This window comes from Talaromyces marneffei, chromosome 7 (genome assembly GCF_009556855.1).
Source record: "Talaromyces marneffei chromosome 7, complete sequence".
Lineage (NCBI taxonomy): Eukaryota > Fungi > Ascomycota > Eurotiomycetes > Eurotiales > Trichocomaceae > Talaromyces > Talaromyces marneffei.
Genome location: NC_072354.1, coordinates 1256262 through 1268426, shown reverse-complemented (window position 1 = coordinate 1268426; position 12165 = coordinate 1256262). Strand labels below are relative to the sequence as shown.

The following is a 12165-nucleotide window of genomic DNA, read 5'->3' as shown; positions in this document are numbered from 1 at the left end:
TTACTCCATGTATTTTATTGCCAAGATAATTCAATATTACTTTTCCAGAAAAAAATGTTCTGATTTTTAACTCCTAGGAGCCAACTACTTTACTTCGGCGCATCAGTCAAAGGCACATAACTAACCGCAAAAACCTTCTCCTTCACTACTGTCCCATCAGCCTTCTTATCCACCACCCAAATATACTGCCCAGTACCCATACCCACCTGTCTCAACCCGCCTTCTCTAGACTCGGACTCAACAGGAATAAACATTCTACCGGGAGCCTGCAACTGATCCACGAGGGTAGCATGAAGCTCCACCGCCGCAGCACCTACATGAATCGCATCATAGGGCCCTCCCTGTGGCCACCCCTTTCTTCCGTCTTCGCAGAGGAACTGCACTTTGCCCGAACTCAAGAAGTTGCGTCCATCTTCGGATTTATTCATATTGTCTCGTGAGAGGTCGACAAGCTCTTGAATATGTTCAATGCCGATTACATGCCCATCTGCGTCTGTGGGCGGCGAGGATGGGTCTGTTATTAAGTTTGCGATTACGTGCGTCAAATAACCCGATCCGGAGCCTATGTCTAGAACGCGCGAACCCGGACGCAGGAAGTCAATTAGATATTCGCAGGCATGGGCGTGCATGTGTGGTGCTGAGATGGTTGCGCCGTAGCCGATGGGTTGCGGGGAGTCGGAGTAGGGGCTTGAGGGGGCGTAGTGGTCTCGGTCAACCTTCATGTCATATCAGTCATTCTGCGTGATTGGAGAATGGAAAGGGATGCTAACACCAAGCATGGCCTTCTTCACCCTCTTATCCTTGATGAGACCTGCACCCCACAGGTTCTCGATCAGCTCGGTGTTGGTTGTCCCGGAACAGAACCAGGCCATACTGAAGGCTCGTTTGAAGAAGCGACCGAAAGCCACTGTGATGGTAGTAAGTAGGAAAGAAGTTTTGAGATGGAGCTGTTTAGATAGCTCGAGGAGCTTCGATACGAAGTCTAGAGCTAAGGATAACTATGATATGAAACAGAGTGGATAGGTAGTTGACTAGCTGTAATTCAGCCGGTTATAGATTCAGAAGCTGTAGATCATCAGATACAATATTCTCATCTGTGTTTTGTATCTGCCTGAGAACAAAAGACGTTGATGTCGAGAAATAAAGATGAAGGTGGGGATGTCTGGATAAGATAAGAGCGGAACTGGGAGAGCTGTGGCAATAATGACTTCAAGCACACGTTTACATTAAGTAATGAGGAAAATTCACGGAGAACATTGCCATTGGCGAGAAATATTGATACTCATATTTATGAGTAGATAGAAGCCTATTTGAGCATATCAACCTCATCCTTGGCATCCTCCTGAGGTTGTTGCTCCGCCGTAGATTCGCCCTCTTCCTCGTCCAAGAGCTCGCCGCCCCATTCAACGTCATGTTCAACAGGGTTTGTGAAAAATTCATGCTGCAATGCCTCTTTGGCACTGAGTCGTTTATTAGGATTCAGTTCCATCAACCCCGAAAGCAGTCTGATTCCCTGCTGCTCACTCTCGGTCAAATCCTCCACGCAGCTGGACCAAATTACTAGTTTCTCCCAACCATATCCCTTTTCGCCTATTGTAGGAATGTTGGTCTCGAAAATCTGTCCATGTAGCGATGCGGCATATTTCATGCGTCGGACGCCGAATATGCTTGCCATCTCAATCAGGGCCTCGACATCATCGGCAGAGTTGAAGAATGGGAATCGACGGCCCAGTAGTGTGAGTAGAATCACCCCGGCTGACCACATATCTATCTTGGTGGTTTGTGATGTGCACTTGAACAAGACTTCTGGAGCTCGAAACCCACGCGTCCCGGCTCGATTTGCTCGTCGAGCAGGCCGAGGGTCGTTTTTGGGATAGCCATTTTGTTGATGTGCAGGCTGGTTTGTGTAGTAGCTGGATTGTAATCTCATCTGTCGCACTTGTGCAGGATTGGTGCACAAGCATGGTCCAGTATAGTCGGATCCTTGACGCTGCAGAAAGTTAGGACATCTTACTTTTCTGCATGGGGCACCAATTTTCATACCTCAGCTAGACCAAAGTCCACCAAGACTCCCCGTCGCAGCTCGGGATTATACAGAAAGTTACTACGCGGCATTAGTACATACGGAAACAATCAAAGGCCGTTGCACTCACGTAGGTTTTATGTCGCGATGCAAGATGCCATGCTTATGAACAAAAGCCAATGCCGTAAACAACGACTGGAAGTAATGGCGCATGTCGCGTACCATGAACGTCCTATATTGAATCCGAAAGTCGGTATGAGGAAAATAAGGGAGAACTGCTACAACTTGATCTTGATGTCTGAAAGCCGTAATGAGCGGACAGACAGACGTGCTTCCTCGTAGATCATGTAGCAGTTCCAATTCGTTTTGGATTCGAAGCGGACTGCTCGTCACGTATATCTTTTTCAGCGCAACGTATCGTGGTTTCTTTTTCTTCTTGCCATTGCTCGATAAGTTTTCCGTGACGTTGTCACCAAGACGGCGTTTCTTAGGGGGTGGAATTTTCCAGTCCTTCTCGTCTAGCTCATCCTCGGAGTTCCAGTCGTTCTGGTAATGATCATACAGTATATCCTCTGCTTTGTACACGGTTGAAAACGTTCCTAGAAGAGATCTCCGTGTTAGCGCAGGGAGAGAATGAAGCGTTCTGTAGGCTAGTACCTTCACCGATTCGATTGATTAGACGAAATCTTTTCGATATTCCTGTAAAGGTGTCCTCCAGTCTCTTCATGTCCTCCCTGACTGAAGGGTCAACCGGCTCTTCATCTTCATCCTCATAGTGTTCGTCCTTGTCGTACTTCTTCTCGTCGTTATCTTCGTTAGCGTCGTCTCGAATGTGGTGTTTGGTATCTTTGGCTTCATCAAGCCATGGTTCTGAAGGGCGAACGTCGGAGGGCCTGAATTTCTCGAATGAATTTGATCGGTCGCGGGGAAGAGCGAATTGCTCTGCCGGGCGAACAGCGGCCGCGGAAAGCCTCCCGTCAGTCATGTTTGACATTTGTAATACTCATTCTATGATTAGCCAGGGATGAGCCGGCAATCACAGAGAGACTATGCAAAGAAAGTACAAGATGTAAGAAGTAGTCGGCCCTTGTTATCCGTGGAGGAGACGCGCTTGTGAGTATTGTGACGTATCCAGCGTTGGCAGCGAGACAGTCGACGCTAAAAATCGATTGTTTATCGGATTTTTGATAAACAGATGGAATCAGGCAGGCGGTCAGCTGGATTTTGCCTGTCACTCTTCAAGAATGCTCAGCAAACCGACATCATTCAACTACATAATGTATTCAATTGTCAAACAAACAACAAATATAATCAACAGTAAGTAACTAAATCGATCTTGAAGAGAAGAGAACGCGTGAAGACGACTTCAAAATTCCATGCGCTAAACCAAACAAGGCTAGCGCAATCGTCCCGCGTGGCTCGAAAGGGCAAAACACAAACATTCTCTGACAACATCAACGCAAAACTCCCCGCCGCAACTTCGCCAGCTTCATCTCTCGGCCATCAACACCAACACCAACACTCATCCTCCCACCGACTCTATCCACTGCGCATGAGTCACCATGGAGGACAGAATAAATTTCAATATCAATGAATCGCTCAAATACTACTTGAGTGATCCCGCAACGGTGCCGACGCCTGACGCTGAGCCGGAATTGTACGATTGCGAAAATGAAACCGAATTGCTTTCATCGGCGCTTATCGATGGAGTCATCGATCCCATTGTCGATGGTGTCGCTGCGAACCCTGAAATGCTGATGCGACCGTCCTTTTTTGATTCGCTTCAGGTCCTTCTCAAGTGCGCAAATCTCGATTCAGACAATTGCTTATGCTCGGGACAAAGAGACTAACCTGGCTTGGAAAATAGATGCTGCACTGTATTACCGTCGAAAAGCTTGAGCAAGATCCTCGACTTGATCGTGTCCGGCCTTGCTGTAGAAGCCGATATCATTCATTGCGACTTGGAGGCAGACGAACAAGAAGCGGTGCAACAACATAAACAACTGCTCGAAATGTACGGGTTCTTGCTACAATGGGCTCTCTCCGCCGTCGAAGTCAAGGCTGCTGAAAAGCCTGCTACAGCAGCCCCTGCTCGCCGCACCGGAAAATCAGGCAAATCGAAACAGTCCGCCAAAGAAGGGAATTGGGATTGGACACCACAGATACAGATCTCCATGGAGACGATGTGCAAAGTGCTGAAATTGAAGTTGGGAAAGATCTTCTTGACAACCTCTGACCGAGATACTTTTGTCAATCTCTTTACTAGATCGGTATATCTACTGTTTGAAAACGAACAACGAGTGAAGAATATGGCTATCCGGATGCACGCTTTCAAGGTGTTATGTATTGCTGTGAAGCATCATGGCCATGCTTTTGGTATGTGACTTATCGAAAATCTGCTTGATGCAAGGGATTGCTGACGGGCGCACAGGAGCTCAAACTTCTATTGTACAGAGCTTAACTTATTTCGAGCACTTGTCTGAACCAATGGCGGAGTTTCTGCATATTCTTGCAGAGCAATACGATTATACACAATTAGGCGACGAGATTTTGAGGTATGTGATGCCATTCATATTTGAATGATCCATACTGACTGTGTACAGGGAGCTCGCGAATAAGGAGTTTAACAGCAATGACACAAGAGGTCCCAAATCAGTCTCAGCTTTCATAGTCAAGTTGTCAGAACTAGCACCACGAGTGGTCATTAAACAGATGACTCTTTTGGCCAAGCAACTGGACAGCGAGGTATGTATATTGACAACTCAATGGCTGCAATTGTTAATTTGATTATCCTAGTCATACACGCTCCGTTGCGCGATTATCGAAGTTTGTGGCAACTTGATTGCCGACCTCAGCAAAGAGGAAGAGAGAGATGGCAGCTCCAAGTCGCAAATCAATGCATTCTTTGATGTTCTTGAGGAACGTTTCTTGGACATCAACCCCTATTGTCGATGCCGTGCGATTCAGGTTTATATGCGGCTCTGTGATTTGGATCAAAAATTCCCTAAACGTCGTCAGAAAGCCGCAGAACTTGCAGCCAGAAGTCTTGAAGATAAAAGCAGCAACGTTCGGAGGAACGCTATCAAACTTCTTGCAAGGCTTGTGTCCACCCATCCTTTCAGCGTCATGCACGGTGGTCAGCTAGCACACAAGGACTGGGCTGCTCGTCTTGAAGCCGTTGAAGCCGAATTGGATTCTCTGAAGCCTCCCCCTGAAACTCCAGGTCTCGGTGAGACACATATAGACAGCGAACTATTGGACGATGCAACACAACTTCCAGACGAGTCTCCTTCAAAAGCACCAAAGATGACAGACGACGAAAGAACAATTGCTATGCAGAAAGCTGCCGAGGAGGCGGCAACTTCCGAGCTACTTGCAAGATTGCAGCTGACGCGAAAATATTATCTTGAAGCCCTCCGCTTCATTCAAGTTCTCCATTCAGCTTCGCAAAATGTGTGCCAACTCTTATCCGCCCGTAATAAGAGTGAGGTCATTGAGGCCATGGATTTCTTTGTGGTCATTGATGCATACAAAGTAGAGACCTCCAGAATTGGTATCAGGCGAATGCTACGTCTTATCTGGACCAAGGGAAACAGTGATGAAGGAAAGGGCGTTCAAACACACCTGATCGACTGTTACAAGGGGCTCTTTTTCGATGCGCCTGATAGCTTCAGCACAAACGACGCTGCAAACTACATTGCTCGCAATATGATCAGTTTGACTTTTGGCTCTACACAGGCCGAGCTTACTTCGCTCGAGCAGTTGCTGAGTACCATGATGAAATCGGGACATATCTCAGAAGCAGTTGTTGCCAAACTCTGGCAGGTATATAGCGTCCAGAGAAGGGAAATTTCTAGAGCCCAGCGACGAGGATCGATCATTGTACTAGGAATGCTCGCTCTTGCTGAGCCGGATATTGTTGTAAGAGAAACGGAGGCCATGTTGCGCATCGGTCTGGGTGAACTTGGACGTTCTGATCTTGTGCTTGCACGGTATACCTGCGTTGCTCTGAGACGAATGATACCTGGCCGTCAGGCCAAGAGCAAGGAAAGTGGCGTCGCGAAATTGCCTAATGATCACCCTGTGCTGGCGAGATTGGCCGCGATCACAGAGATCTCGTCCGACAGCAAGGAATGGTACGGCGTAGCAGAGCAAGCGATTAGCGCGATTTATGCACTCTCGAAACACCCAGATGTGTTGTGTTCTGATATTATCCGACGAAAGACTAGAGAAGTTTTCCAAGCTACTTCACGTCAATCCGCTAGTCAAACAATGGTTGAGAGTGAAGAACGTCCTGGCACAGCGTCGAGCGAGAATTCAGCAGGAAACAAAGCTTCATCCTCAGGTCTATCTCAATTGCTCTTTATTGTTGGTCACATTGCCATCAAGCAGATTGTTCACCTTGAACTCTGTGAACTCGACTTTAAGCGGAGAAAGGCAGAACAAGAAAAGAACAAGACGGCGAGCAACGATGCCCAAAAGAACGACCAGGCAGACGATAACGAGCTAGATCTCATCGGCGGAACGACCGAAGATGACTTCACTGAAGCCATGGCTCACGTACGAGAGCGAGAGCTTCTATATGGACAAAGCTCTCTGTTGACCAATTTCGGCCCATTGGTAACTGAGATTTGTGCCAATAACAATGCATACCCCGACCCTAATCTCCAAGCCCAAGCAACATTATGCATGGCCAAGTTAATGTGCGTCTCTTCGGAATACTGCGAGAAGAATCTGCCCCTTCTCATCACCATCATGGAACGTTCCGAAGACCCAATTGTCCGCAGCAACGCCGTCATCGCTCTCGGAGACATGGCAGTCTGCTTCAACCACCTCATTGACGAAAACACCGATTTCCTCTACCGACGTCTTAACGACAGCGACGCCTCCGTCAAACGCACCTGTCTTATGACATTGACCTTTTTGATCTTGGCAGGCCAAGTCAAGGTCAAGGGACAACTGGGTGAAATGGCGAAATGTCTGGAAGATGACGACAAACGCATCGCAGATTTGGCGCGCATGTTCTTTACTGAGTTGGCTACTAAGGATAATGCGGTTTACAACCACTTCGTCGATATCTTCAGTCTTTTGAGCTCGGAGCGTAACCTAGAAGAATCCTCATTGAGGCGCATTATCAAGTTCCTTGCCGGATTTGTCGAAAAGGTATTCCCACTTTCTCCATCCTTGATCAAGATAAAGAAAGCATGCTAATTTTGAAATAGGAAAAACACGCAAAACAACTCGCCGACAAACTTGCCGCGCGTCTCACCCGCTGCGAAACAGAACGCCAATGGAACGATGTGGCATATGCATTGTCCTTATTGCAACATAAGAATGAGGAGATTACCAAGACTATCGGTGCTGGGTTCCGGGTTGTCACTGCTTCTGGTTAACCTTCCTCCCTTCATTGTTGTAATGCATATATCACGGGTTTCATGGTGGTTTTTTTTTTTGCTGGTTTGGTTCCTTGGGTAGGGCCAGTGTGCGGCGTTGGCCTTTCTTTTTGTTATTGTACATATATACATAACGGTTTTCAATCCGGCGTGTTTGGGCAGAGGTAGCATTTTTAGTCAGTTACTGTTCTTGTTATTGATTGATTATTTAATGAATCTGATTACTTCAAACAATCGTCTCTCGGTCTGGCTTGTAGGTAGAGCATTGTATATTTTCTTCCACCTGAGTAGACAGTCGACACAGCGTACATAGCATAGCGATTCAACGAGGAAGCTCAAATGGTTAATGGAAGATAGATACTACAGGAATCATCTCTGATATCAATTTCGACCAAAACAGTACCTAAGGAGGGAAGTATTAGTAGGTACGCAAATATCCTATATATATTTTAGATAACACCGAGCCAAAAAAAGAACAATTAAGGGGGGAAAAGGTTCCTGACCTTTCTGTCTCCGCTTCTCCCTTCTATATAGCAAGCAAAAACATGGTGAATCAATCAATCTGCATACAAAACCAGAAGATTAAAACCTGCCATGCAGAACAAGGTATGATTGTCTTGAAAAATAAGAAATGAACATGGGAAAAGGCTAAGCACCCGTAATAGTACTTTCTTCCAACTTAAAATCGCCCTTGAACATCTTCTCCAACGCCTGCCGTCCATCATCCGTCAAATCCGGTCTTCCCAAAGGCGTAACGGCATCGGTAAAGAATCTGGGTTTCCATTTTTCCGATTTCGCTTCTCGCTCCGCAGCTTTGGCTCGTTGACGCTCTTCGATTTCTTGTTTCAGTTTTGTGGCTTGGCCGAATTGTTTGGATAAGATGGAAGATGTGACGCCGGACCAGAATTTGCGGGATTCGTTTGAAAGTTGTATCTCTTCGGGGGGTACGGATTTCGGGACGATAGTTAGAGGGACGAGATCAATCAAGAGTTGGGGTTTGTTGAATTCAGAAGTAGTAGAAGAGCGGGATGAAATAGAGGAGCCACTGCCAGAGGTTGCTGCAGCGGTAAGAGTATAATAGATTTGTTCACGCCAACAGCCATTGATACGGGCCAGCACATCGTTGGATGGGACGTCTTTTACTTTCATTTTGGTATCGTTGTCTGGGTCGTAGCGGAAAATGACTCCTTCGACGCGGCTATGCGCCTTTGACACCCAGCCGTCTTCTAGATATTGCAGAATGACTTTTATCCGAGTCTTAGGGCATGTGATATAGCAGCTATCTGCCACGGAGATGTAGAGGGAGCCACGCAAAAGTCCGCTTAGATGAGCGGCGGGATGTGTGAGCTGATATTCTTCATTATCGCGGTTCGCCAAGTTCACGAAGATACCGAGATTGTGCTGACCGGGACCAACGCGAATGCTAGTTCCTGTGAACTTGGCGCTGATCTGGTCAAACCCACGCGCGGAGACGCCCCGCTGGGGGCAATCGATGTAGAAAGCTGAAACTGGAGGATGATGAGACGTTTGTTCAGTCAGGAAGCAGACTTTGGCGGAACCGTCAGTCGTTGAGACCGCGCCATTTGTGGGTTTGGATGAAGGCAGAACTGGAGCTGCTGTATTATCGACTTCCCAATAAGCCTAGCGCTGTTAGCTCTTCTACTCATGACTTCTACTGCTAGGAAACAAACCCTGAAAAACTCTCCCAGCGTCGAGTTATACGGCTTGCATGGCTTGCCCTTGATATATTTCTATCATTGCATTAGAATTTCAACTGCATTGACAGAATCGAGTCATGCATACCAGATCTTTTGTGAACCAGAATCGCAAAACCTCCAACATACGGCCGAGATCGTCATCAGATGTACCAATACTACAACGCGTTAGTCTGACTGGATTCTTAGATGTCCATAGTCAAGCTTCATACCTTGCAAAAGTCTCTGGTCGATCCAAATAATTCCAGTACTCTATGATTTAATCAGCATGCGCAGCCACCACATAAATCAATGGTGTCGTACCTAAATTCGGCGTAGGCTCCAGAAGCTGTGCAGGGAGAGAGAATCGTACAGACGCAATGTCTGCAACTCCGACAAATCTGAGAATCGCAGTTAGCGCCAGCCCAGGTGCGCATTTTAATTATCTTAGGATATTCAGTCATGGTAATGCCGTACTTGCGCAGAATAGAAAGAAACGTCTTGAGTTTAGAGGAATCATCATGGCCCTTTTCGACGACGGCGGTAGAGTCCGACATATTGTTTGTTTGTTTGCGATCAAGCTGATCTCGACCTTGAACGGTGTGAAATGAATGAACGGGTCGGGGAACGAATTATTTCGATTCAAGAAGAAGCAATTGTCTGTTTGTGACGACGTTAGCAATCGGGATAAATGCCAATGATGTCAACAGCGGGGGGACATTTAGTTCGTATTGGCACGAGGCGATGTCAGAAGAACGAGATGAGAGAACAAACCTGCAACCAGCACCACGCTGATACCTGATCTTTTTAGAGTAATGACAGTGACAGATGAAACATTCAAACAGTCAAAGGGTTCCAAAATCGACAAAATGAAGGATGTTGTGAAGTTTAAGCGGTGAGGTTTGTCGCTCAGAGCTCTGAATGGAGTCTGGCGCCAGAACGGTAGGATTGACTCGCTGCGGGTCGGTGGATCGACGGCTAGTTTGATTTGCAGAGAGTTGACGTGGTGGTTAGGTGTAAGCAGAGCGTAGACGGATTCGCAAAGGCGCTTGAAGGGAGAGGACGGATGCCATGAATCCTGTAGGCTAGGTGGTGTGGTGTGGTAGTGGAATAAGACATCCTGAAGTTTCGTTGGTAGTTCGTAGTTACGGTACAGAGTAACTAGTCAAATGGCGAGTGGTGGCGGACAACCCGCCGATAAGCGTCCGCCGTAGCTCCTCGCAGCCAATCAGCGTGCCGGTAGCGGCACGGGGGTCGATGTGCCTCTACTACTGCTCTCTGGATTTGTCCTACTCTACTCGTAGTAAAGAAGATTGAATAGTAGACTTCATTCATGTGGGATATGTCCTAACTATCAGCTTGCTTCGCCAAAGTCATAATGCCCCGTCTTCGAGGCATGCTCCGTGGCGCCCTTTTCTCCAACAAACATCCCGCCACATACATTGCAGCGAAGCCGGAAGGATGCCGTGTTCGTATAGTAATGTCTCTGCTGGAGGGTACGACATAGTTCCAACGCCTTTTCCACAATCACAGGGTCCGCCGCATCGAAGATTGTGGTATCGAAGTCCGGCGGTGCATTCGCATGAGTAAAGGGAGGATCCGACGGCGACAACGCAATCATATCATAATGGATTCCAGAATAGACCACAAAACACCTCGTAGGCTGCCCTTCGTTGAAATGATCAACCCTTAACGTCTGCACATCAATCGAGCAAATCTCAACACCAAAGTGCTTGCTGAGGATGCTGAGCTCTATCCCGCCACCCCACGAATTCTCGCTCTGGATCCACCGGCAGTAATCATCTCTTTTCTTCTCAAGGACCACATCGCTGTATACGTCTGGCTGTGCTTGGATGGTTTGCGCCACGATCGAGCGTAGTTCTGTCATTGTATCCATCCCCCCCATGATTGCGCCGCCGACTGCTCGGAACAGGCATGAGTTGTCGTCTGGCATAATTCGCAGCACCACAGTTCCTCCATGTTCGGCGGATGGCACTTCGGGCGGTTCCGTATCTTCTTCTGGCGTGAGGCGCGACGGTGGTTGAGTTTGCTGTTGCTCTTGTGGTGTTGCTCGAGCTTGCGACGGTGCTGGTTGTTGCTGTTGTGATACCGTTGATTCTGTCGGTTGCTTACTACTCACAATCAATTGCTCCCCGTTGAGATTGACTCCTATATCGGCGATTTTCTGAGCAGGATCATAATCTTCCAGTCGAAGAGGCTGTAGATTTGGGTAGCCATACTTAATCTCAAAGGCTGTGAGTCCGGTGTTGTCCTTGAGGAGTTGGTTGAAGTCTGCTACTGTCGCGGCTTGATCAAAAGTGATAGTGTTTTGGCCGGTGGGGCCCCGGACTCGTACTCTCATCTTCAATCTAGGGTTGTGGATATGCTGGAGGTGGCTGATAGAGGGCTCGATGAATCGTAGGTTATGAGAAAGGCAGTAATATCACTATATGGTTGTCAGAGTAAATTGAGGGAGGGCATTGTTTATCATCAACCAAACTGGCGGGGCAAGCTCTGGTGGATTACATCAGAGCCGCTCGCTATGTTAACTAACTAGTTAACTATTCACCCAACCGCGTAATGAACCAACAACCTCTTCCTCACTTCTACTATGTATAGGAAACTGAGTTCATTGAAATAAAAGGTTCACATTCGTTATCCAGTTTACAAGTTTATCAAGCGCATCCAAAGAACTACAGCAGCCTTACAGAAGTCTCAGAGGAGTCGTTCTCTTTGACATATACGTACAATGTTTGCGAGCTGCTAATCTCTCAGTCTGAACTTCGGCCTAACCCTAGCAATAGATCAGCTACTACGACGACGACGACGTAGTGGTAACTACAGTACATCAAAGGAACGTACCGCGCTATTCCCGATCGGGAACACAGCAGGACGCTAAATTCCTTCCGTCGCGTCGAGACCGTCCTCCAACCACAACGAATTAAACCACTTGCGCTTGTCAGGAATCTCAACATCCAGCCTTCTATTTGCAACGCTTCTTCTGTCGCATTAAAGTATTTTCTCATATTCTAACGGTTTGAGCTGGTGTCTGAAA

The 12165-nt window shown here is 47.3% G+C and overlaps 5 protein-coding genes across 5 annotated transcripts; 1 reads left to right on the top strand and 4 right to left on the bottom strand.

Annotated features, from left to right (window-relative positions):
- Positions 1–89: 89 nt before the first annotated feature.
- Positions 90–872, bottom strand: EYB26_009110 (uncharacterized protein; the record flags this gene model as incomplete). Its single annotated transcript, XM_054268361.1, has 2 exons — positions 90–716; positions 771–872. 2 exons carry the CDS (start codon positions 870–872, stop codon positions 90–92), a joined length of 729 nt encoding a protein of 242 aa, XP_054124336.1.
- Positions 873–1306: 434 nt separating this feature from the next.
- EYB26_009109 (uncharacterized protein) lies at positions 1307–3008 on the bottom strand (the record flags this gene model as incomplete). The annotated part of the gene is made up of 4 exons (XM_054268360.1): positions 1307–1990; positions 2044–2104; positions 2154–2622; positions 2681–3008. 4 exons carry the CDS (start codon positions 3006–3008, stop codon positions 1307–1309), a joined length of 1542 nt encoding a protein of 513 aa, XP_054124335.1.
- Positions 3009–3585: 577 nt separating this feature from the next.
- Positions 3586–7416, top strand: EYB26_009108 (uncharacterized protein; the record flags this gene model as incomplete). Its single annotated transcript, XM_054268359.1, has 6 exons — positions 3586–3821; positions 3891–4399; positions 4455–4578; positions 4627–4768; positions 4820–7186; positions 7246–7416. The coding sequence occupies 6 exons, from the start codon at positions 3586–3588 to the stop codon at positions 7414–7416; spliced, it is 3549 nt and encodes a 1182-aa protein (XP_054124334.1).
- Positions 7417–8064: 648 nt separating this feature from the next.
- EYB26_009107 (uncharacterized protein) lies at positions 8065–9667 on the bottom strand (the record flags this gene model as incomplete). The annotated part of the gene is made up of 6 exons (XM_054268358.1): positions 8065–9057; positions 9108–9167; positions 9220–9289; positions 9344–9383; positions 9435–9511; positions 9588–9667. 6 exons carry the CDS (start codon positions 9665–9667, stop codon positions 8065–8067), a joined length of 1320 nt encoding a protein of 439 aa, XP_054124333.1.
- A 797-nt stretch (positions 9668–10464) lies between these two features.
- Positions 10465–11472, bottom strand: EYB26_009106 (uncharacterized protein; the record flags this gene model as incomplete). Its single annotated transcript, XM_054268357.1, has 1 exon — positions 10465–11472. One exon carries the CDS (start codon positions 11470–11472, stop codon positions 10465–10467), a length of 1008 nt encoding a protein of 335 aa, XP_054124332.1.
- Positions 11473–12165: the final 693 nt, after the last annotated feature.